This window comes from Electrona antarctica (assembly GCF_951216825.1).
Source record: "Electrona antarctica genome assembly, chromosome: 22".
In the NCBI taxonomy this organism is placed as follows: Eukaryota; Metazoa; Chordata; class Actinopteri; order Myctophiformes; family Myctophidae; genus Electrona; species Electrona antarctica.
In genome coordinates, this window is record NC_136805.1 from 41227979 (window position 1) to 41255422 (window position 27444).

Below are 27444 nucleotides of genomic sequence, written 5' to 3' on the forward strand. Positions count from 1 at the left end.
ATTTGAAAAGATATGCCAGGGACCCCCATAAGAGAAGCTTTTTACAGCTCTAGCAAAACCTGTATAATGTCAACACCCCCAGTTTGACACGGACCCCAATTTAATGACATTTTTATCTCTGGGACCCCCCATTTATATTGTAAAATCGATGTTAATTTAACTCGGAGTGTGCAAATGGAACGTCCATTTGGTTCCAAATTATCATTTAGTTGGGGACCCCCTGGAACTCCCTCAAGGACCCCTGGGGTTCCCAGGACCCCACTTTGGGAACCATTGGTTTATATCATTCCATTTGAGACATGCACAATCAAGACAGCTAAATCTATTTTATGGAACCCATGTGGACTGGATAACAACCTTAGAGTAGAACACAACTAAACGTCTGCTTGCCATTGTTTTTCCCCCCTCACTTACAATGAACAATGACACAATAATCTAATATGAAAGTTTAATTCATGTAGCAAGATAGAATCATTAATGAATTATGATAGTATTAATTCTTATCTAGTTTGGTCAATGGCGCCAGCAGGTCAAAACAGCGCCACTCAAAAGTGTATGGGAGGTAATGACACCTCCAGCTAAAATGTCTATTAAATGGATTTTCTGCCATGCAATACTTGAGACATTTCCATTTATGAAGATGTAAATGTGAATCTCTTTCAATTGAATTTCAACCATCCTTATAATGCAATTCGACACAACACCTATTATGTTCCATTACTAACATATATGGGCTCGTCACAAAATAAACATTTTAGAAATGTATTGACCAAAGAAAAATCAACATTTATTTCTTTTAACACAACCCACCACATCAACATGTAACTACCTTTACAGATCATTGCTGTCAGGAGGAAACCTAACTAAAAAATCTCTCTTTTCTTTTACATAAATCTATTGTACACCATTTACGTCTGTTGTTTAAAAAATGGAAAGTACTAAAAATAACAAAACCTCTTAACTCCATTGGACCCTCAAACTGTCTGCTAAACTCCACCACCTCTCCCCCTCTCATGCAAGTAATTGAATTAAAATATGAGGCAGTGTTGCTTTGTTTTCAAAATAAATATTTTGGAGTTAGGTGGTTTCTTCTCGACAGCAGAGATATTAATGGGCTAAAACATTTTCTCACTCAACAGTAAACAAACCAACACAAAGTGTACACATTTTCACAATATTTATCTGTGGAATCAAGTGAAACTAAATGTAATGTCTCAACTCCTACAATTCCAAGTGTTTGTCAGGGTGTGGGGTCCCGAGTTCCAATATGATTATTTTGGGGAGTCACAGCTTGAAATTTGGAGCATGATTGTTGAAGGAGTTAGGGAATCAGAGGCTGATGAATGGGGACGAAATCACAGTTGATGAAGGGATTGGTGGCTGAACATTGAGATGATTTGGGACATCAGGCCTGTAGAGAGTGACAGAGGGAAAGAGAGCTAGACAGAACACAACACACAAGAAACACAGTGGAACGTAACCATTACGTGTCCACCACTGCTAGTCACTGTCAGTATCACTGTCATCACTAGAGTCCATAATATATTCCAAAAACTGTTCCTCCTCTTGCTCCACTTCTTCCACTTGATGCAGGACACTTCGGTCAACAATGCTTTTATACACAGCGTGCACCTCCGTCATCAAGGTTCTCGTTTCATCCAGTTGTTCTTTAATAATGCACCGCAGTCCCTCATAAGCCTCCAGAGCTGTGCATTCTGCTGGAAGACCTAATGAAGAAAAAGATACATTTACTTTTTCATCAAATGTGATTATGTATGATTTCTTAAATCAATAAAACAATAATATTTTGTGATGAGTGCAGGGCAGGCTATGGTTGTTTGTTTATATTAACATATGAAATAACATGACGTGTATCAATATATTTACATTCTTTCATTATGTCGCTAGAGAGATCTTCTTGCAGGCGCTTAGAGTAGGTGCAAAGCGACAGCCAGTGTTGCTGCATTTCTTGAACAAGAATGGGGTCTTCTTCTCGCAGCCGATGCAGCAGCATGACTTTGTCAAAAACCATCTTTTTCGTCTTTAATGAAATGTCATGTGCTGCAATGAGACAAGATTGATGTAAGAATTCAGGTTAAATACAGTGTTATCACAGATATTGTATTCATATATATATACACACAAGTTGATTGTAAAGATACATACCATTGTCCCATGGCCATAAATGCCCCTCTGCAAGGACAGTGTCAACTGAACCAACAGTCTCTTCTTCTGAAACCAGACCATTGTAGAGAGCAATGGCCTCGACCAGTTGCTTTTTCTCCTTCTGAATCTTAGAACGAATGCGTTGCCGGGCCTTGTTGCTGTCTGAAAGAAATATAAAAAGAAAATTGTAAAACATCGATCCAAGCTTTAACAACATGTTGTCTTATTGATTTAACGTGCAATATAATAACAACCAGTTGTTCAAAAGAGCAATGTACAAACTTAGTTGATCTGAACATACCATTCTGACTATATTTGTGTTTCTGACGTTGGTGGATGCTTAAAGCCAAGCTTTCCATCATATGCTGCAGCCCGGTAGCTCCTTCAGTTGGACTGAGGTCATCTGGAGCTGTTGATTACATTGTCAGAGGTTAGAAAACGCACATTCAAATAGTCCAGAATGGCCACACTTCATTATTTTGAGCTAGAAGCAGTGCATACTTGATATGGCCCAGTTCCTGACATCTTCAATCCACAGCAGAAGCTCCTCATCTGTGATGTTCAGATCTCTCTTTTTTGTGTGAAGGTCTGTCTCAGCATCAATTGTTCTCTTTATGATCTGCAATGGATATTAGTGGTAGAATTAGAATTTTCTTTACAGTTTCTACTAAAATTCAGAATATGTTGTGAGTCTCAGTAAACATAGTCAGTAAACCGTTGTTGTCTGTCTCCTCTGGAGTGTATAAAACACAGGATGTCATGTATCACATTCTAGACCTGACACAAGATTCTACAAATGCCTTCTAAACCCTGACAGTTTTCTGAAAAACCTGTTTCTGTGTCAGTGGTTCTCATACAATTCCATGTCAAGGACCCCCAGAATTATATGAAATTGGCCACCGACCCCCATCTGAAAATATGTTGTTCCAGGGACTCTCCATAAGCAAAGCATTTTCAAGATTTTTCAAAAATAGCAGATCTACAAGCTCGTAGCGTGGCACTCGGTGCCACGCTACGAGCTTGTAGATCTGCCATTTTTCAATAGCTTTCAATAGTATAACATAATGCTTAAAACACCAAAAGGGGTTCCCGCCCAGAATGGGTTAACAAAACATTGTTCAACAGTACTGCTGAATGCAGTTTTGTTGTTGCTGTGAGCACTTTCACGACATTACTTTTCCATACTCTTTACCTGTAATTGTACAACCTTAAGTGCTGTGCCGCCTCTGGGTGACTAAGGGCGCGTTCGGAAATAGCGCACTGTGCAATGCAAACTAATATGCGAGTGTGCTCCGGTGCGGTATTTCCGAACGTGCCCTAAATTTCCCCTGCGGGATCATAAATGTACCATATCTACTATAAGAAATGTAACTAGACAGTTATAAATAGCTTTGATTTGATGCTGCCATCACCCACTTTAAGAGAGTGCTCCCTGTTAGTGAATCAAAAAAATCAAAAATAAACATTGCGTGTATAGTACCTTGACATATCTTCGAGAGAGGTAACTGTGTAGGCGTTTCTTTTTCCTCACATTCCATCCTCGTGCTTGTATGGTAATCATATCTGTCCGAGCTATGAATGAAAGAAGACATTTATCATTTTAAACTCTTACAATGCAGAGTGATTTCAGCATATAACATAACAATAACAATTGTATTTGTCAAGTTTCTTGACTTATTGGATGTGAGCAAGAGTAAATAAGCTACTTGATGCAATATTTAAAAAAATCCTGTACTACAGAGAACATTATTTTCTTACCAGATTTGGTCATGTACTTTGTTGTCAGTGCAACACGTGACAAAAACGAATTAACCTGTTCAACTTCCTCACCAACAGTCAAACCTAATTGGAAAACAAGGTAAAAACCAAATAACATTGTATGTCAGATATATTTCACAGACAGTGAAATAATCTAGTTTATTTAGTCATATTCATTCTCTCTGCATGTTGGAAAACTAACCTGCTCCTTCCTGATTCCATCCACCCCACTGCACCTGTAAAAGAATTGTAGTGCAATGAAAAGTCACATTCGCTCATTTTCATCATGGTAAATGGACTGCATTTATAAAGCACTTTTATCCAAACAACTTTACATTCACCGATGGCATAGGAAACCATGCAAGGCAACCCTGGAACCTTCTGATTCCGAGACAGCCTCTCTACCTGAGCCACTTCCACCCTCTGTGTGTGTGTGTGTGTGTGTGTGTGTGTGTGTGTGTGTGTGTGTGTGTTAACTTACTTCACATTTGGCAGCGTGGCTCTTGGCATGCATGACCGACAGGAATGGCTTATTCTGCAATAATGGTTGCAGATCTGGAATGGACTGACACAACCTTTTTAAGTACGGGTAGTATTTGCACATTATATCTGTGCATATGAAGTCTATATTGTATGCCATCGCCAGCTCTTTGTGCAGGAAAAGAGGATATGCATATATCTCACCTCTGAACATGTTCAGTGCCTTAAACAATATTCCATGACGACACACAGCCACCTCCACGCCCTCTTCATCCACATTGGAAGCAGACTTTTTCGAAGTCTCTCTTGCAGCTCTCCATTGCGACTTTCCACAGATACCTTTGCCTGACACCTATGCAAATATGTTCACAAGAAAACAAATGGACACATTAATCATCTCTTCAAAGTTAACAAAGGATATTGTAATCCAAGAGCCCGCATGTATTTTAGAGTTTGAATTAGTCAATAAAAGTGGACAGTTTCCCTCTGCACATTTAACATTTGTAAATGTTCTTTCAATCAAGTCTAAGTCACTGTATACATCTGTGTGGGAACTCGGAACGCTTTTTCATTTAACTTTATTATGCAAGAATACAAGGCATACTGCTGTCGGGAGAAGGGACTCCTTTATTTGAGGAGCCTGGAAGTCGATGGGTGCTGATGGGACGCTTGTTTCACAGTGCCGGCTACTAGTCGGGCGAGGTTATGGGGAAAACGCTCTTGCCAGAAAATGTACTATTCTCTGACTATCGGGTCGCACCTCGAACAGCCCTCAGTCAGCTAAGCGAACTTCGCAACGGCAACTCGCTCGGTGGTGTCTCACGTGGCTCAAGTTAGCTTGAGACGCCGGGCCTCCGTCTGGATCTAGTCCATGGAGTTATATATAAACAATCGGCTCAGCAAAAAAGGGAGTCCCGTCAGGCGAGTGTGCAGACACCATAAGTTAGCTGTGTTGCTGTATCTTAAGGGTTAATATTGAGAGATATTTTAATCAATACACCTATACAATCACTATTGCCATCAACTTATAAGCACAACTCACAGGCTGGACTCGAGTCCGAACAGTCTCCACAAATTCAGCCACTTCCTTGTCCTTTGCCAAAAATGCACCCTCAAAGAATGCACATTTTTCAATCATTCTAAACATTTAAAAGGAGATAGATTAGATTAGAATCCATGCAGAAGAGCTCTTTTGATATTGCGTTTGACATCCATTGGCTCATAAATGGTTGTTGAATGAAAGTAATTAAATAACCAATACCCTGTAGTTCGACTGAACCGGTACATCTTTCGATTTCCGTCAATGGATATGGCGGCCACTTTGGAAGGGCAGGCTGGGCAGGAGAAATGTTGTATGTCTAGAAGTTTCTCTTTCTCACACCGACAGTATGTCCACTCTAAGAAGCTGCGCTGTAGACTGTCACCAGATATAGTCCCATCCTGTTAGTGTTATCACAAACACAATTTACTGTCACATCAGTTTTACAGGAAAAAAGTGGATGAAATTAAATTATTTTTTATGCAGTTCCCATCGTGTCATTTTTCCAAGAAAGAAAAACAAAGAAGGGGAAGAAGATTAATGAGTATAAATGTATATACGGTAGATACTCCTAATATACCATTTTCTTCTGACTGAGTACAACAACTTCATTTTGAGTAATCGCCAATACCAAGTACTGATACGAGTACTGTTTTTTTGTTGTGCAACCACTCATTTTCCTTTTTTTTGTTTAAAACATAAATAAATAAATACATAAAAGGCTTAATAGCCTTTTAGAGTTATTTGATGTCTAAATTATAAAATAACTACAATGTAAATGTAATGTGTATGGCTGTCAATATATTGGCCATATTGCATATAGCCTACTCACAGAATTTGATGCATTTTGTGTTGTCATATACATTTTTCAATAGGCTAAACATTGATTCTAAAAATGTACAAAAGTACTTTCAAAAGAAAGTGCCGTTTTGGTCACAACACAGCAATCAATCGAATGGTTTGGTATCGGGTCAGAGTATCTGTACCGTTACCGATATCGAGTACATGGGTATGGTATCAGGCCCGGTATGGTATCGGTACAACTCTATAAATAATCTCTAACATAGGAAAATGTTTCATGACTTACACGTCGTCCAAAGCTGCTGGAACGATGGTCCAGCATTTTAACAAATGCTTGCCGGGATAAACCTGGTGCAGTTAGTTTCATCTCTTCAAATGTGGTAAACACATCAATTGTGTATATCGTCTGAAAATTAACTACATGACCAGGCCAGTGGAGGTCCTTCAGTCCAGGAGTCCAAGATTCAGAGCAAGAGTTGCAGGTAATTGAAGGCAGGGACAGATCATAGCGTCCTGTTTCAACAAAGGAAACATTACGTTTTATAATTTAACATTACTATAAAACTTGTTTCTCAAAATACAGTAAATAGACATTAACATCATAGCCTCAAGCTTCAATGATTGCCTGCTTACCGTCTATGGTGACCAAGATAATGTGTCTTCCAATACCAACAGTGTACTCTTCAGAACAGCTGCAAATGATGCTGGGCCAAGCAACCGGTAACAGACATGCTACAAAAAGATAGGACAAGAACTTAAGCACACAGGGGTGGAAATACATGTGATCACCACAACAATATATAATAAAATACACACACAATAATGCATAAAACATACATTTGAAATGTACTATTTCATACATACCTTGTTCACATAATGAAACTGCCCCATCATCATTTACTGATACGTAGCAAGTTGGTGGTATTGGTTTATAAAATCCTTGGAGCAGAGAGTCTCTATTGTGTAAAGGAAAATGTTTATGAATTTGCACATCACACTCACTGCAAAATAGTTCTTTGGGGAGACAATCCCGGCATCTAATTGCCGTTTGTTTCTTTTTGCAGTGGGAACATTTGCTATATGCATTTGGGATTTTGTCTGCTGCAAGCATCAGTTCTAAAAGTTGTGGCCTTGCAATCTCCCATCTCTCATCTGACAGTGTCTGTCGCATCTCCCAGGTCCTAGAAACCGCTGGTGTTGCTTCTGAACCCTGAAATGGATCTTCCATCAAGCTTTCATTTAGCAACTGGAGCTGTAAGTCTAAAGCAGAGAGGGAAAATATTAATGAGTATTAAGTGGATGTATAAGATGAAATGTCCGGCACAATATTAAAGTACTTAAGTAAATCTAAAAAAGAAAGACAAAGCAATGACATTAAAGTGAGTCAAATATATCAACAACTAAACCCGTCACCAGTATTATAATTGTATTAATTTTCATTTAACACCCGCACACAAAGACATGTTCACTATACCAATTATCTGCTGTGCTTGTTGCACTTCAAACGGGATACCTGAAATGAGACGAATAGACAAAGAAAGAAAGAAAATGATGGAATGTCCACAACCAAATAACTAACTAACGTTAAATTTCAAGGACCCCCAGTTTGACATGCATTAGTCTACGGACCCCATTTAATGGCTTTTCTATCTCTGGGACCCCCAATTTATATTGGAAAATCAATGTTAATTTAACTCTGAGAGTGTACAAATGGAACCAAATGGACCCGTCATGGTCAGTTCGGTTCCATTTGTACACTCTCAGAGTTACAGACCCATAAGGGTCCATTTGGTTCCAAACTATCATTTAGCTGGGGACTCCCTGGGGGTCCCCGGACCCCACTTTGGGAACCACTGATCTACAGCATCCACATAACAAAACCAGGAATTCATGGTTTTGATATCTTTCTACACTAGCATCCCTCCCAGTGTCAGACCATGCAAATAATATTGTTTACCCTCTGTTGATGTGGTAGCACGGTCATCATCATGCTGCCTCGGGTTTAATTGAGAGGATGATCGGGACACTGCCAGACAAATATCATACGATTACGGTCATCATAATTCTTTAACATATCAACCTTTCAGTGGGCTGCAAGAACATCAACTGCCCCCTTCATGCCCGTTTATACTGGGACACTGACTGGACAAAGAATTGTTTTTGTTGTTGTTGTCTCACTAAGAGGGTACCTCCTGCAGAAGATGATGGTCGCTCTGGAATCAATACTCCATAATGGTCCCTTTTCCGCCAGCGCACCGGTTTGTCAGAGTGTTTCTTCTTTTGCTCATCTGAATCTTTCTGCTGTTAAAGATCAATCAATCAATCCAAACATCATCATCATCATAGTGCCCATGTGATGATAAAATGTAATAAACTCACTTCAGTGTCATAGACCTCGGCTAGAATGGCATCAGCCACAATGGCACCTATAGAATGAAGAGCTTCTTCTGCATCGTCAGCACTGCTATCAGTATCAGACATGGTGACTGTAATGAAAGCAAACAGAAACAGACGCATGAAGTCAAACAAAACACCAGAGAGAAGCAGCAAGAGCCTATAATCATGGGTTCCAATTCCAAAGATGGTCCAATGGTCGGTGATGTTTTATTTAAAATCATGATATTTGCGTGTATGTTTAACTGCTACGGTTTAAATTGAGGAAGGAACGCACTGCAGTATTGTCTTCATTTTGTTTGAAAGTTGAAATCAACCTAGAAACCTTAGAAATGTTTCAATTATTTAAGAATTAAAAAAATAAATCCCCAAACTCATCTTTTTTTTTAGAAAGTAAAAGATGAGTTACTTTTTTCATTTGCTGCTTTCTTTCGTTTTCAGCTATTTTTTGACAGGGGGGCAGGGGCATTTGAACAAGTGACTAAATATGTATTTTCACATCTATATATAAATTACACCCTGCACATAATTATACATTCACTCAAACTCTGGGCTCTGAGTCTGTGTGAAAGAAAATAGGCCACATAAAAAGGTTATGCACATCCTGGACAATCAAAATCAGATGGAAATATTACATTTTCATGTGGTGACATGATTCAACTTTATGTTGATACGGCTCACTGATTATCAAGAAAATGAAAACATGGCACTTCATGTCAAAAAGGTTGCCGACCCCTGGTCTAAAATATTGAGTTTTAAATTGTTTAAAAGAGTAGGCATTTCTTTAAATGTATTGTTTAAAAGCAGGAATTGTTGACATTAACTGATTTGACATAAGTTAAATAATCTTGTTTTTTTCTGTCTAAGGTTTACAACCTGATAAATGACTGACCAAACCTGTCCTGTCCTTTAGGAGTTGAACTGAAGTAGAACTTGACAGTGTAGTTGCACCATGAAAGATAGGCATGTAAGTTCTTAGTTATGTAGCAACAAACAAGTCCACTTTGCTCAAGTGTAATGAAGACGAAATATGCATTTGTCAGACTTCACACAACACTTTGTTTCATGGGGACTAATGCCAACAACATCTACATCTACAACTATTAAACTAGAAATGTCGCAATTTTAAAAAATTGCAAAGTGTGGTTGCCGCAGTGGCTTACATATGCCCCTCCCACTGATATTGCCAGCCAATTACAATGGCTCACCCCTGCGGTCATACGTAAGTAATTCGGAGGGGATTTATCCCCCCAAAAATAAATTTTCTGCAAGAAACGGTTACAATTTTCGCTTTTGCGGCGCCCCCTATGGATGAAAATATAATCGCTTTTGGCTTTTGGTTGATTAAACCACCCACGACATCTGATTCAAATTTGGGATGGATTGGACATTCCGTTCGTGATTTTAGGCATTTTTTGTAAAATAGGCCCCTCCCGCTAACTTCGGACGACGATTAAGGCCGAACGATACGGACAAAAAAAATTCAAAAAATCTGAAAAAAATTTAAACGCGGTCCGATAGGTCCAGAGATCATTTGTACCGATTTCTGTGAGATTCAGACAAAATCTGTAGAAACAGAAAATAAAGGTGTGTTTTGAAGAAAATTCAAAATGGCGGAAAATCTATCCTGACGCAAATGGGCGTGGCCTATATGGGGAGATGCATCATGGCCCAAGGAATACAGGGAGAAAGGAATTTTGAATTTACGACCTACGGTTCAAGAGTTATAAGCCAAAACGTAACGTGGGCTGTTATAGCGCCACCATGAGGCCGACCGATGTAATTATAAGTTAATTAATTTTAGTAAGTATTACGAATTATCCCTCCAAGTTTTGTAACTATAGCCCTTACGGTCTCCGAGGAAAAAATACTTGAACGTGATTTTTCGCATTTTCCCATTCATGTCAATGGGGAAATTTAATTCACTAATAAATTAATATCAATTAAACTATACAATATTTCTCTTAGCAATGACCAAGCACACCATTCCCGATTTTTCCGTTCAATTTGACATATGGGTCAAGTGCGTACAGTTAAAACTGTGGGAGGAGTAGCGTTTCAAAAAAAGGGTTACTCCAGTAAAATAAATAAAGTGTTACAACTAGAAAGGTCGCAATTTTAAAAAATTGCAAAGTGTGGTTGCCGCAGTGGCTCACATATGCCCCTCCCACTGATATTGCCAGCCAATTACAATGTCGCGTCACCCCTGCGATCATGTGTAAGTCATTTGGAGGGGATTTATCCCCCAAAAATCATGTTTTTGCGACAAACGGTTACATTTCTCGCATTTGCGGCGCCCCCTATAGATGAAAATGGAATTGCTTTTGGTACTTGGTTGATTTAACCACCCGCGACATGTGATTCAAATTTGGGATGGATCGGACATTTCGTTCGGGATTTTAGGCATTTTTTGTAAAATAGGCCCATCCCACTAACTTCGGAAGCCGATTACGAAATCAAAATTCCGCCTGTGGTGTCTTCATCGGAAAGGTCCAGAGATTATGTGTACAATTTTTTGTGAGATTTGGACAAAATCTGTAGGAGTAGGAGCAAAAAGTGTGTTTTGGAGAAAATTCAAAATGGCGGAAAATCTATCATGACGCAAATGGGCGTGGCCTATATGGGGAGATGCATCATGGCCCAAGGAATACAGGGAGAAAGGAATTTTGAATTTACGACCTACGGTTCAAGAGTTATAAGCCAAAACGTAACGTGGGCTGTTATAGCGCCACCATGAGGCCGACCGATGTAATTATAAGTTAATTAATTTTAGTAAGTATTACGAATTATCCCTCCAAGTTTTGTAACTATAGCCCTTACGGTCTCCGGGGAAAAAATACTTGAACGTGATTTTTCGCATTTTCCCATTCATGTCAATGGGGAAATTTAATTCACTAATAAATTAATATCAATTAAACTATACAATATTTCTCTTAGCAATGACCAAGCACACCATTCCCGATTTTTCCGTTCAATTTGACATATGGGTCAAGTGCGTACAGTTAAAACTGTGGGAGGAGTAGCGTTTCAAAAAAAGGGTTACTCCAGTAAAATAAATAAAGTGTTACAACTAGAAAGCAGTTCCTGTAGAAACTGCGTGGGCTCGCTAAAAACGCAATGTATAAAGTTATAGCTGTGTCTGTGGGACCACCCACCAAGTCTGAACACTGGAAAAAAGTACAAAAAGTTAAAAAGTATAAACAATTGTAAAAAAAATAATAATATAAGCATAAATAACTGCATAAAGCGGAACATGTTGAAGTTTGAACTACATTTCTAGAATAAAGTATGTGGAAGTAGTATGATGCCCAAAAAGTGGCAGAATAAAGTAAGTAAAGTCATAACTGTGTCTACTAATGATTTGTAATGTATGAATAATGCTTTACAATGTATTATTGATTAATTAAGAAAAGGTAAAAAGAAAAAAATACAACATCAATGGATATGAAAGCATTAATGAGCAGAAATTGTATTAAATAGCATACGTTTACATGTAAAAAAAAGGGTCAAATAGCATATAGGCCTATCTTTAAAAGCATAAACACAATGATTATTGACAATGGTCTAAGGTTTTTCTTTAATTTTTGTGTTTTTAGTTTAGTTTTTTTTTTAAGTTTATTTTTTAAGTTCATTTTTTTAAGTTTTTTTAAGTATAAGTTTTTTTTAAATTATTTAAATGTTTTTTTTAAGTTCTTTTTGAAAAGTTTTTTTTTTCTTTTAAGTTTTTTTTAAGTTTTTCATTTTTAAGTTTTCTTTTTTAAGTTTTTTATTTTTAAGGGTTTTTTTTAGTTTTTTAAAAAAGTTTAAAAAAAAAAAGTTTAAAAAAAAAAAGTTAAAAAAAAAAAAGGTTTAAAAAAAAAAAGTTAAAAAAAAAAAGTTTTTAAAAAAAAGTTTAAAAAAAAAAAGGTTTAAAAAAATATATTTTTTAAGTTTATATTAGAGTGTTCCTATTGGTGGTGTAAGTCCATAAACACATTTTCAGGACTGTATCATGCTGCAAACACAAGGTTTCACAGAGCAACTCATTGAGATCTTGTAACTCTAATGTCAGCCCTGTAATTAAGCCCTTATATGTCTCAGCTGTGGGAGAGTAAAACAGTGCTTCACTATGACTGGGAGATTTCAATGGGCCTGAATAGGGAAAAACCTATGCCCGAACAAATTGCTCTATCGCAAAAAGTAAAAGTCGAATGCAAATATTTTTTTCACTTTGAGTGGCCTGAGCCATTGAGGTACAACATGTGCGATGGTGGTGTTGGTACGATCGAAAATGTGGTTATAAGAGCGAGTTAAGAATTGTCTTCACGATACTTTCCTCGTAAGAATTATACAATGGAGGTCAATGGGCAGCTTGACTGTATTTGTGTCACTTAAAAGGCCGTAGTTCACATTCTGTATGTATCTGTGCTTTGGTGGTTACATTGTGTGAAAGAGGACATGTGTGGCTACAAAATGACCAAAGAACATCCGTGTAAAGTGAATATTTTGGCCAGGACGACAATTTGTTTGGTAAATTTCCAAGGAAAGAATTTCAGTTTCCACACTCTACTCAAGGAGGCCCCACACTCTAAGGGGACACTGATTACGCGAAACGGCCTGCGATTGAACTGCGATTTCGGAAAAACCGTGTAACATATTCGAATACGGTTTGAACCACGAAAAACTCCACAGTCGTGTGAGCTAGCTAAAGTTTAAATCACGTTTCTACGACAAAGTATGCCAGAGTAATGAGGCTGCAAAAGTGAGGTTGATTTAGAGATTAAATCCCATACATTGTCTATGAGAGAAACATTTTATAAATAAAGTTAAATATTTTAAAAAGTATAAACTTTAAAAAAGAAAAAAATTCACCAATGAAAATTCAAAGATTGATGAACATTTTAAAGTTTGAATGGAGTTTCAAAGTGAAAGTATGACAGAGTAATAAGAGCACAAAAAAGTCAACTGTGAAAAATGGGACGTTTCTCCCATCAACTCTCATTATAAAGAATGTAAAAAAAAGTTAAAAAGTTAAAAGGTTAAAAAAGTATAAACAATTGTAAAAATCTAAATGCAAGCACACATAACTGCAAAGAGCTGAACAGTTTGAAGTTTTAACTAAATTTCTAGCATAAAGTGTGTGAAAGTAGTAGGAATTCGAAAAAAGTGGCGGAAATTGGAATAAAGCAAGAATAAATATAAACTGGCAATAACTAGTGTGTGCTCGCTGTTGCGAGCCCACAACTAGAAAGGTCGCAATTTTAAAAAATTGCAAAGTGTGGTTGCCGCAGTGGCTCACATATGCCCCTCCCACTGATATTGCCAGCCAATTACAATGTCGCGTCACCCCTGCGATCATGTGTAAGTCATTTGGAGGGGATTTATCCCCCAAAAATCATGTTTTTGCGACAAACGGTTACATTTCTCGCATTTGCGGCGCCCCCTATGGATGAAAATGGAATTGCTTTTGGTACTTGGTTGATTTAACCACCCGCGACATGTGATTCAAATTTGGGATGGATCGGACATTTCGTTCGGGATTTTAGGCATTTTTTGTAAAATAGGCCCATCCCACTAACTTCGGAAGCCGATTACGAAATCAAAATTCCGCCTGTGGTGTCTTCATCGGAAAGGTCCAGAGATTATGTGTACAATTTTTTGTGAGATTTGGACAAAATCTGTAGGAGTAGGAGCAAAAAGTGTGTTTTGGAGAAAATTCAAAATGGCGGAAAATCTATCATGACGCAAATGGGCGTGGCCTATATGGGGAGATGCATCATGGCCCAAGGAATACAGGGAGAAAGGAATTTTGAATTTACGACCTACGGTTCAAGAGTTATAAGCCAAAACGTAACGTGGGCTGTTATAGCGCCACCATGAGGCCGACCGATGTAATTATAAGTTAATTAATTTTAGTAAGTATTACGAATTATCCCTCCAAGTTTTGTAACTATAGCCCTTACGGTCTCCGAGGAAAAAATACTTGAACGTGATTTTTCGCATTTTCCCATTCATGTCAATGGGGAAATTTAATTCACTAATAAATTAATATCAATTAAACTATACAATATTTCTCTTAGCAATGACCAAGCACACCATTCCCGATTTTTCCGTTCAATTTGACATATGGGTCAAGTGCGTACAGTTAAAACTGTGGGAGGAGTAGCGTTTCAAAAAAAGGGTTACTCCAGTAAAATAAATAAAGTGTTACAACTAGAAAGGTCGCAATTTTAAAAAATTGCAAAGTGTGGTTGCCGCAGTGGCTCACATATGCCCCTCTCACTGATATTGCCAGCCAATTACAATGTCGCGTCACCCCTGCGATCATGTGTAAGTCATTTGGAGGGGATTTATCCCCCAAAAATCATGTTTTTGCGACAAACGGTTACATTTCTCGCATTTGCGGCGCCCCCTATGGATGAAAATGGAATTGCTTTTGGTACTTGGTTGATTTAACCACCCGCGACATGTGATTCAAATTTGGGATGGATCGGACATTTCGTTCGGGATTTTAGGCATTTTTTGTAAAATAGGCCCATCCCACTAACTTCGGAAGCCGATTACGAAATCAAAATTCCGCCTGTGGTGTCTTCATCGGAAAGGTCCAGAGATTATGTGTACAATTTTTTGTGAGATTTGGACAAAATCTGTAGGAGTAGGAGCAAAAAGTGTGTTTTGGAGAAAATTCAAAATGGCGGAAAATCTATCATGACGCAAATGGGCGTGGCCTATATGGGGAGATGCGTCATGGCCCAAGGAATCCAGGGAGAAAGGAATTTTGAATTTACGACCTACGGTTCAAGAGTTATAAGCCAAAACGTAACGTGGGCTGTTATAGCGCCACCATGAGGCCGACCGATGTAATTATAAGTTAATTAATTTTAGTAAGTATTACGAATTATCCCTCCAAGTTTTGTAACTATAGCCCTTACGGTCTCCGGGGAAAAAATACTTGAACGTGATTTTTCGCATTTTCCCATTCATGTCAATGGGGAAATTTAATTCACTAATAAATTAATATCAATTAAACTATACAATATTTCTCTTAGCAATGACCAAGCACACCATTCCCGATTTTTCCGTTCAATTTGACATATGGGTCAAGTGCGTACAGTTAAAACTGTGGGAGGAGTAGCGTTTCAAAAAAAGGGTTACTCCAGTAAAATAAATAAAGTGTTACAACTAGAAAGGTCGCAATTTTAAAAAATTGCAAAGTGTGGTTGCCGCAGTGGCTCACATATGCCCCTCCCACTGATATTGCCAGCCAATTACAATGTCGCGTCACCCCTGCGATCATGTGTAAGTCATTTGGAGGGGATTTATCCCCCAAAAATCATGTTTTTGCGACAAACGGTTACATTTCTCGCATTTGCGGCGCCCCCTATGGATGAAAATGGAATTGCTTTTGGTACTTGGTTGATTTAACCACCCGCGACATGTGATTCAAATTTGGGATGGATCGGACATTTCGTTCGGGATTTTAGGCATTTTTTGTAAAATAGGCCCATCCCACTAACTTCGGAAGCCGATTACGAAATCAAAATTCCGCCTGTGGTGTCTTCATCGGAAAGGTCCAGAGATTATGTGTACAATTTTTTGTGAGATTTGGACAAAATCTGTAGGAGTAGGAGCAAAAAGTGTGTTTTAGAGAAAATTCAAAATGGCGGAAAATCTATCATGACGCAAATGGGCGTGGCCTATATGGGGAGATGCATCATGGCCCAAGGAATACAGGGAGAAAGGAATTTTGAATTTACGACCTACGGTTCAAGAGTTATAAGCCAAAACGTAACGTGGGCTGTTATAGCGCCACCATGAGGCCGACCGATGTAATTATAAGTTAATTAATTTTAGTAAGTATTACGAATTATCCCTCCAAGTTTTGTAACTATAGCCCTTACGGTCTCCGAGGAAAAAATACTTGAACGTGATTTTTCGCATTTTCCCATTCATGTCAATGGGGAAATTTAATTCACTAATAAATTAATATCAATTAAACTATACAATATTTCTCTTAGCAATGACCAAGCACACCATTCCCGATTTTTCCGTTCAATTTGACATATGGGTCAAGTGCGTACAGTTAAAACTGTGGGAGGAGTAGCGTTTCAAAAAAAGGGTTACTCCAGTAAAATAAATAAAGTGTTACAACTAGAAAGGTCGCAATTTTAAAAAATTGCAAAGTGTGGTTGCCGCAGTGGCTCACATATGCCCCTCTCACTGATATTGCCAGCCAATTACAATGTCGCGTCACCCCTGCGATCATGTGTAAGTCATTTGGAGGGGATTTATCCCCCACAAATCATGTTTTTGCGACAAACGGTTACATTTCTCGCATTTGCGGCGCCCCCTATGGATGAAAATGGAATTGCTTTTGGTACTTGGTTGATTTAACCACCCGCGACATGTGATTCAAATTTGGGATGGATCGGACATTTCGTTCGGGATTTTAGGCATTTTTTGTAAAATAGGCCCATCCCACTAACTTCGGAAGCCGATTACGAAATCAAAATTCCGCCTGTGGTGTCTTCATCGGAAAGGTCCAGAGATTATGTGTACAATTTTTTGTGAGATTTGGACAAAATCTGTAGGAGTAGGAGCAAAAAGTGTGTTTTGGAGAAAATTCAAAATGGCGGAAAATCTATCATGACGCAAATGGGCGTGGCCTATATGGGGAGATGCGTCATGGCCCAAGGAATCCAGGGAGAAAGGAATTTTGAATTTACGACCTACGGTTCAAGAGTTATAAGCCAAAACGTAAAGTGGGCTGTTATAGCGCCACCATGAGGCCGACCGATGTAATTATAAGGTAATTAATTTTAGTAAGTATTACGAATTATCCCTCCAAGTTTTGTAACTATAGCCCTTACGGTCTCCGAGGAACAAATACTTGAACGTGATTTTTCGCATTTTCCCATTCATGTCAATGGGAAATTTAATTCACTAATAAATTATTATCAATTAAACTATACAGTATTTCTCTTAGCAATGAGCAAGCACACCATTTCCGATTTTTCCGGTCAATTTGACATATGGGTCAAGTGCGTACAGTTAAAACTGTGGGAGGAGTAGCGTTTCAAAAAAAAGGTTACTCCAGTAAAAATAAACTAGAAAGGTCGCAATTTTAAAAAATTGCAGAGTGTGGTTGCCTCAATCCCCAATATAGGACCCTCCCAGTAATTTCTTAATCATGCTTTCATGTTGCGCCACTTCTGTTTTCCCATGCTGTCAGTGAGCACTATACTAACAAATCAAATTCTACTACCCAATCTGTAGCCATCCAATCAGCGATCGGGTTCCACCATTGTTTCAAATATCCCTGCTTCTTGCCTGTCATCTTGTCCTTTTAGTCAGCATCCAATCACCTCCTCCATCCCCACCTCAGTGCTGGAGGTAGTTCATGTCTGCACTGTCAGATGCATGGGCAAGGGGATTGCTCTCCTATTGATGTTTATTTCAAATCGGTGTGATTTCTTCTTTTATTGAAATGTATTTAGTACACAAAATTACTTTACAAGGTTGTCATACGGACGGACAGAGACAGTGTCCAAGATCTACTGGTGTCGCTCATTGTTCTGCCTAAATTGACCACATTAAGAAGAGCTCCACCATTTCACACATAGTAAAGGATGTCTTGTTCCAGCATTCAGCAACTGTCCTCGACCGTTTCAGTGTCAAATAGTGATTCTTATATGGACCAATGCACTGAATGCAGTAATATTATTTGAAAAGGCAAATCAATGAACATGTTTACTCATGTTCATTGTAGGTCTCAAAATACAAATTTCGAACTGTATTGTTCTCATGTGAATTAGTGTTGTGGGTAAATAAGACTGTACCCTGTTTATATAGTAATTGGTTAACATATCAGAAGTTTTCTTGTACCATGTCTTCTGTTCGTAGCATGAATCATAATATACACACATCTGGTAACATACACTCACAATAAAAGCATGTCAGCCATTACCAGTGAGAAAATACCTGTAGTAATGTATGACTAAAAGATTAAGTACTTTATTTTTCCAGCTTGATAATATATGAATTACCTTGTAATTCATTTTGTATAGGGTTATACTTTGTGTGTATATATGTGTATGGGCTTATGCAATAATGACATAGCATTTATTCCAAAGTTAACATTTTTGTTCAGCTTCAGTTTTTATGAACCCTTCCGATTGTGAATAGTAATTTCAAAAGAACCCAAAACACATCTGTATTCATTGTAAATATTTAGACAAAACAATTACCAAACTTCACATTTCAAACACATAGTAAAAATAAGTAGAGACAAAGCACAGCAGATATAGTTTAAAATGTTTATTAACAAAAATGTATTATTTGTACCTTTATTGAAAGCAACACCATTGTATTTATATTATATATAATATATATATATATATATATATATATATATGGTTGTATTTAAAGATTATATATATATATATAGGCAAATTATAGTTATATATAATGGTAAGTATTATAATGCCAGTAAACCGTTTGTTTTATTATCGATATTATGTTAGACGTTATCATGGTTATTGTGGGCTCGCAACAGCGAGCACACACTAGTTATTGCCAGTTTATATTTATTCTTGCTTTATTCCAATTTCCGCCCTTTTTTCGAATTCCTACTACTTTCACACACTTTATGCTAGAAATTTAGTTCAAACTTCAAACTGTTCAGCTCTTTGCAGTTATGTGTGCTTGCATTTAGATTTTTACAATTGTTTATACTTTTTTAACTTTTTAACTTTTTAACTTTTTTTGACATTCTTTATAATGAGAGTCGATGGGAGAAACGTCCCATTTTTCACAGTTGACTTTTTTGTGCTCTTATTACTCTGTCATACTTTCACTTTGAAACTCCATTCAAACTTTAAAATGTTCATCAATCTTTGAATTTTCATTGGTGAAAAAGTTGTTTTGAAAAAGTTTATACTTTTTAAAATATTTAACTTTATTTATAAAATGTTTCTCTCATAGACAATGTATGGGATTTTATCTCTAAATCAACCTCACTTTTGCAGCCTCATTACTCTGGCATACTTTGTCGTAGAAACGTGATTTAAACTTTAGCTAGCTCACACGGCTGTGGACTTTTTCGTGGTTCAAACCGTATTCGAATATGTTACACGGTTTCTCCGATATCGCAGTTCAATCGCAGGCCGTATCGTCTAATTAGTGCGCCCTTAGAGTGCGGGGCCTCCTTGAGTAGAGTGTGGAAACTGAAATGCTTCACCTCGGAAATCTACCAAACAAATTGTCGTCCTGGCCAAAATATTCACTTTACACGGATGTTCTTTGGTCATTTTGTAGCCACACATGTCCTCTTTCACACAATGTAACCACCAAAGCACAGATACATACAGAATGTGAACTACGGCCTTTTAAGTGACACAAATACAGTCAAGCTGCCCATTGACCTCCATTGTATAATTCTTACGAGGAAAGTATCGTGAAGACAATTCTTAACTCGCTCTTATAACCACATTTTCGATCGTACCAACACCACCATCGCACATGTTGTACCTCAATGGCTCAGGCCACTCAAAGTGAAAAAAATATTTGCATTCGACTTTTACTTTTTGCGATAGAGCAATTTGTTCGGGCATAGGTTTTTCCCTATTCAGGCCCATTGAAATCTCCCAGTCATAGTGAAGCACTGTTTTACTCTCCCACAGCTGAGACATATAAGGGCTTAATTACAGGGCTGACATTAGAGTTACAAGATCTCAATGAGTTGCTCTGCGAAACCTTGTGAGCTTGTAGGTCTGCTATTTGTGCAGTCACAGACACACGCATGCATACGCACGCACGCACGCACGCACGCACGCACGCAGCTTGTAGGTCTGCTATTTGTGCAATTAGGCTCTACACACAGAGTCACAGACACACGCATGCATGCACACGCACGCACGTGCACACGCACGTGCACGCGCACGCACACGCACACACACACACACACACACACACACACACACACACACACACACACACACAAAAACCCTGTCTTTTGCTTGCAGCATGCTACAGTCTTGCAATTTGCTCCATGGGCTTAGACCACCAATAGGAGCACGCTGTACTTAATTAATTGCTTAAGCCCCGCCCTTCTGTCTTCCCATTGGCTGGCCTTTACACAGCTCTAACTTTTGTTTGCAGCATGATACAGTCCTGACAATTTGTTTATGGACTTACACCACCAATAGGAACACTAATATAAACTTAAAAAATATATTTTTTTTAAACTTTTTTTTTTTTAACTTTTTTTTTTTAACTTTTTTTTTTTTAAACTTTTTTTTTTTAAACTTTTTTTTTAAAACTTTTTTTTTTAAAACTTTTTTTTAACTTTTTTTTTTAACTTTTTTTTTTAAAAAACTTTTTTTATTTAAACTTCTTTTTTTTTTAAACTTTTTTTTTAAAAACTTTTTTTTTTAAAACTTAAAAAAAAACTTAAAAATAAAAAACTTAAAAAAGAAAACTTAAAAATGAAAAACCAGTGTTCAGACTTGGTGGGTGGTCCCACAGACACAGCTATAACTTTATACATTGCGTTTTTAGCGAGCCCACGCAGTTTCTACAGGAACTGCTTTCTAGTTATTACTACTATTATCAAGTTATATTCTAACCTTTTACTGAATTAAACATTTTCCAGAGTGAAGCAAAAAACCTGCCTCCTATTTCAGCCAATTTAGGAGTGCACAGGGAAAAATTCTTGCACCGACCCCTTTGTTAAAAAGGCGATCAAGCAAGCTCCTGGAAAATATATTCTACAAACAAGCTAATAAATCTAACTTTCTGAAAGATAGGTAAAAACTATAGGGTTGCAACTATATTGAGAAAATGTATTAGTATAATTAAGCACTTAAGCCTATTTAAAGGTCATTTATTTGTCTACAATTTTCAAATAGGATTTTTTTTTAAAGAAATAAGTATGTATTCTGTTAAGCCATTATTTTATTAATACATTATTTAAAGTTTAGAATTATTTTAAGCATGTTATTATGATTATTAATCTCCCAAACTACTTTAGTCCAATAAAGTGTTACAGCCCTAAAAACAAAAGGTGAGTAAAAACATTATGACATGAACATGCAAATATAACGTAAGGCATGAACAAGCAGTATACAATGAAAAATGGTGTTAAGTATTTGTTAGAGATAATCATTTTATGGTGTTGTGTGGGGGGTGTGTGTATTAAATTCAGGGATGATATTATGGGAGTTTATACAAATTGACTACTACAGGTTCATGAGCTGCAACCTAAATGGAATGCAATTAACAAAAAAAATCCTGAAAAGTAGAAAAGGTTAAAGGCAAAAAAATCAAACACTGTCAGCACTGCAGAATCACTCAACGGCTTCTGAAAAACAGAGAAAGAAGTGTTAGTTTTCTAACAAATGCAAACGATTCAGCATTCACATAAATATAAATACTTACTATCTACTCCTGAAAAGCAAAAGTGTTAAACACAAATCAAGGCCATAATATGAAATATACTCTCAAGTCAAATCTTTATTGATATAGCACATTTAACATCACAACGTCAAAAAAACTTATCACAAGGTCAAAACAAACATTACAGTATTGATTGATTTATTGAAACCATACAATACATATAATACAATACTCTCAAATCTTACATTTACCATCACAAGGTCAATAATAATACATTCGGAAACTTGTCCTCACAGGTTAAACAACTGTGAAAAACCTGGGTGTTATTCTAGACCACGAGTTAAACCTTGAAAAGCACATTAGTAATGTCACAAAAATATATTTTTACCACCTAAGAAACATCGCAAGAGTCAGACCTTTCCTCTCATTGGAGGACCCTGTATAGACCATCTACAACTAATCCAAAACGCAGCAGCCAGAATTGTAACAAACACCAGGAAAAGGGACCACATTATCCCACTACTATAAATAAAGATTATTATTACCATTATATTTTCTCATCGGACACCAGAGCATGGTCACCGTCTGGCTATGAAGAACATAACCGGTGCGAAAACATGTCTGTGGAGCGTGTCAGATGAAACGTGTTGCGGTGGTTATCATTATTATATTTTCTCATCGGACACCAGAGCATGGTCACTGTCTGGCTATGAAGAACATAACCGGTGCGAAAACATGTCTGTGGAGCGTGTCAGATGAAACGTGTTGCGGTGGTTATCATTATATTTTCTCATCGGACACCAGAGCATGGTCACCGTCTGGCTATGAAGAACATAACCGGTGCGAAAACATGTCTGTGGAGCGTGTCAGATGAAACGTGTTGCGGTGGTTATTATTATTATATTTTCTCATCGGACGGTGGTTATCATTATTATATTTTCTCATCGGACACCAGAGCATGGTCACCGTCTGGCTATGAAGAACATAACCGGTGCGAAAACATGTCTGTGGAGCGTGTCAGATGAAACGTGTTGCGGTGGTTATCATTATTATATTTTCTCATCGGACACCAGAGCATGGTCACCGTCTGGCTATGAAGAACATAACCGGTGCGAAAACATGTCTGTGGAGCGTGTCAGATGAAACGTGTTGCGGTGGTTATCATTATATTTTCTCATCGGACACCAGAGCATGGTCACCGTCTGGCTATGAAGAACATAACCGGTGCGAAAACATGTCTGTGGAGCGTGTCAGATGAAACGTGTTGCGGTGGTTATTATTATTATATTTTCTCATCGGACGGTGGTTATCATTATTATATTTTCTCATCGGACACCAGAGCATGGTCACCGTCTGGCTATGAAGAACATAACTGGTGCGAAAACATGTCTGTGGAGCGTGTCAGATGAAACGTGTTGCGGTGGTTATCATTATATTTTCTCATCGGACACCAGAGCATGGTCACCGTCTGGCTATGAAGAACATAACCGGTGCGAAAACATGTCTGTGGAGCGTGTCAGATGAAACGTGTTGCGGTGGTTATTATTATTATATTTTCTCATCGGACACCAGAGCATGGTCACCGTCTGGCTATGAAGAACATAACCGGTGCGAAAACATGTCTGTGGAGCGTGTCAGATGAAACGTGTTGCGGTGGTTATCATTATTATATTTTCTCATCGGACACCAGAGCATGGTCACCGTCTGGCTATGAAGAACATAACCGGTGCGAAAACATGTCTGTGGAGCGTGTCAGATGAAACGTGTTGCGGTGGTTATCATTATATTTTCTCATCGGACACCAGAGCATGGTCACCGTCTGGCTATGAAGAACATAACCGGTGCGAAAACATGTCTGTGGAGCGTGTCAGATGAAACGTGTTGCGGTGGTTATTATTATTATTCTCGCTCCTATGCCACCAAAATGTGGTACGCCCTACCAACAGTCATTAAGACATGCGAATCCCTTGACTCCTTCAAAACCGCTCTCAAAGGGCACTTACGGACGGCTGCAATTCGAAACTGGCCCCTGTAAAATCGGAATCCCTCAAACACGGACGCAAGGACAACACAAGAGACGGTCGCGGCCACACAGCCAACTCAAGGTATGGCCACTGAGCCGACTTGGGGACCCAACACAAGGACAACACAAGAGACGGTCACGGCCACACAGCCAACTCAAGGTACGGCCACTGAGCTGACTTGGGGACCCAACGCAAGGACAACACAAGAGACGGTCACGGCCACACAGCCAACTCAAGGTACGGCCACTGAGCCGACTTGGGGACCCAACGCAAGGACAACACAAGAGACGGTCACGGCCACACAGCCAACTCAAGGTACGGCCACTGAGCCGACTTGGGGACCCAACGCAAGGACAACACAAGAGACGGTCACGGACACACAGCCAACTCAAGGTACGGCCACTGAGCCGACTTGGGGACCCAACACAAGGACAACACAAGAAATGGTCACGGCCACACAGCCAACTCAAGGTACAGCCACTGAGCCGACTTGGGGACCCAACGCAAGGACAACACAAGAGAGGGTCACGGCCACACAGCCAACTCAAGGTACGGCCACTGAGCCGACTTGGGGACCCAACACAAGGACAACACAAGAAATGGTCACAGCCACACAGCCAACTCAAGGTACGGCCACGGAGCCGACTTGGGGACCCAACGCAGCTCCTCCAAGGAAATCAAACAAATGAATGGAGCTGAACTTGAATCCCCCCCACCAATCAATCAAATTTTCTCATCGGACACCAGAGAATCGTGTGGCTTCACTACTCATGTTCGGAGGATAATACGCAATACACAGGATTGTGGTAGCTGTAGTAAGTACGCAGCACTCCAGACTGTAGACATTGCTGTGGTCTGGAGATGTACATGTGATCCAACAGCGTGTTCTTGTCTGTGGTCGCCTCCTTGATGAGTTGTGCATATCCTCTGGAGTCTAGCAGCCTGCTTATGGGCCCACCAAAAGTGGGCCCTTGAAGTAGATCTTCATTAAAATCTCCACAGAGTACGATGGGATGGTGGTCCATAATTTCTAAGCCGTCCAGGAGGGCCTTCAGGTTGTCCAGGAACGGGTCACCGTAACGTGGTGGTCTGTACACCGCAGCGATCAGAAGCTTGACAGGGGACTCGATCTTGACGACCACAAACTCCATGTTTGTCACATTGAAAATGTTTCGCCTTTCACTAGCCTGGAAATGGTCCTTCACATACACAGCCACACCTCCGCCGTTCTGTTCTGCACGGTCAGGGTTGCTTGCGTATGACACGTGTCTGTTGCGGCTGAACATGGTGTACCCATCCAATTGCAGACCGTCATCCACAACAGAGCCAGTGAGATGGGTTTCTGTCAAGCACAGGACATCTGCAAGTGGAAATTCGTGATGTTGCCTGATGTCCTGAATGTGAGCCCGTAAGCTTTGCGTGTTGTGATGGACAATCGTCAGCGTTTGCGCTTGGCCCATCTTCTCTCGAAAATGCAACAGTGGCATGACACTGTCCAGTGAGGCGGTCTTCATGGATTCCAGGGCGGCTGTGATTTCCGGATCAGCGTAGATTTTCTTCTCATCAAAGTCGATGATGTGCAATCCTTGCAATGACGTTGTCCTACTGAGGGCAACGTAGGCCATGCCTGGTTGGAAGATCCGTTTCAGGGAAACCACGGCGGATTGCGTAGTCATGCCTTGGACTTTGTGAGCTGTGCAAGCATATGCCAACTTGATGGGAAATTGCCTGCGAATCACTTTCTGGTCACTCAGGTATTCCTCCACCCTTATGATGTGCACTTGCTTAGCGCCAGGTGTAGTTCTGCGATATTTCAGCCCGGCATCAGGCTTGTCTAGCAGAAGCCAAAGCTTGGCTACTGTAGTGCCGTCCTGGTTCACCAGATACTCGACACTATCGATCTTGCCAAATGTCCCGTTGACAAGGCCATCTTCCACATCTATGTTCCTGATGATCATGACAGGGGCGCCTTCTGCAACTTGCAAATTGTCAAGAAGGTCCTTTTGCTGTCCTGTACAGGCTCTGTTAAGACGAGTCATCTGGTGATTCCGCTCATCTCTCCTGTAGTCTTCTGCAGGTATGTCAACGATGTGGGTGTGGAGCTCAGACAAGGACTTGTTGTTGTGTGCCGCAACTTCTTTGTTGGTTGCGAAGATGTGCACAACATCCTTGGGACAAAGGTGACGCTCAGTCACTCTCTGAGCAAGAAGATCTTTGTCTGCAACACTCAGCGGATCCTTCTTCCCTTTGACTCTCAGCCGATTGAGAAGTTCTGCGTAGGGCACATCATCTTTCTGTCGCATGATCTCCGTCAACGTGATCATCTGAAAGTGTTCGTGCAAAAGGTCCGGTTTGCATTCCTCGAGCACGCAGAGCGGTTTCCCTTGTGACGTTGGAGGGAGCTGGTGAAAGTCACCTACTGCAAGCACAGACATGCCTCCGAATGGCATCTTGCTGCCTTTAATCTCTTGCAGTCTCCAGTGGACGAAGGCAAACAAGTCTTTGGAAATCATCGACACCTCATCAATGACGATGATCTGCGCATTCCCCAGCTTCGCTCGCATGTCATCCAATCTATTTCCCAAGCCTGTGTAGGGGGGTTTGAGGCTTCTTGGCAACTTCAACAGGGAGTGCAGAGTGTTCCCTGAGATGTTGTATGCTGCAGTTCCAGTGAACGCAGACAGCAGCACTGTGGGCGTAGATGGATCAGTGTCTTCAAACAGTCTGGGGAGTCGACGGAGAATTCTTGTTCCCTCACCGTAGACGCACCTTATCAGGTGTGATTTGCCAGTTCCAGCACCTCCAGTGACAAAGTAAAAGAACGGGTCGGGGTTCTGCTCGTTCACGCTCTTCAAGCACCAGTCACGTACAGAGTGAAAGATGGAGGCTTGTGTCTGGTTGAGGTTTCGACACATAGTGAGCAGATGATCCAGGCTCACCTGTGGGGCCGATACAGCAACATGTGTAATATTAGGCACGTCTTGAGCACTGAACTCTGGCACGTCGTCTCGTTCCTCATCATCCAGCGGAATTTCATCTTGTTGGGCAAGACATTCCAATCGATCGAGCTCATTTTCTGCTGCAATGTCGGCCCACGCGTCTTCAGCAGGGCCATTCTTCAGGAACTCCTCCATGGCTTCTTCGATCGATTCACTGTGTTTCTCGAACTTCTTCCTGTTCCTAGCAACAATTATATTGGCTCCCCAAACCTCATCTGTTCCAGGTAATCTCACAGACGCGTTGTGGTAGAACTCTGTGTAGGAGGGGAAGGTTTCGGTTTTCAGCGATGTTTGGTAGCGATGGGGAAGGTAGACTTTAAGCAGGGTGCCATAGTATTTTTCGGGTTCCTTCTGTTCCGAAAATTTCGCATATCTGATGACTGCGGGGTAGCCAACCTTTTTGCGCTTC

At 39.6% G+C, this 27444-nt stretch overlaps 1 protein-coding gene across 1 annotated transcript; it reads right to left on the minus strand.

Annotated features, from left to right (window-relative positions):
• Positions 1–1087: 1087 nt before the first annotated feature.
• Positions 1088–5507, minus strand: LOC306915251 (uncharacterized protein). The gene is made up of 11 exons (XM_079492536.1): positions 5447–5507; positions 4609–4756; positions 4406–4479; positions 4127–4160; positions 3925–4008; positions 3647–3738; positions 2668–2785; positions 2468–2575; positions 2167–2328; positions 1888–2061; positions 1088–1727 (listed from the first exon to the last, which is right to left on the minus strand). Exons 2-11 carry the CDS (start codon positions 4616–4618, stop codon positions 1501–1503), a joined length of 1083 nt encoding a protein of 360 aa, XP_079348662.1. The 5' UTR covers positions 4619–4756; positions 5447–5507; the 3' UTR covers positions 1088–1500.
• Positions 5508–27444: the final 21937 nt, after the last annotated feature.

Coding starts and splice junctions, on each gene's coding strand:
- LOC306915251 (XM_079492536.1), bottom strand. Junction 2,576..2,667: donor CAGGAACTGGGCCATATCAA/GTATGCACTGCT, acceptor TGTAATCAACAG/CTCCAGATGACCTCAGTCCA. Junction 1,728..1,887: donor TAGCGACATAATGAAAGAAT/GTAAATATATTG, acceptor TTTCTTCATTAG/GTCTTCCAGCAGAATGCACA.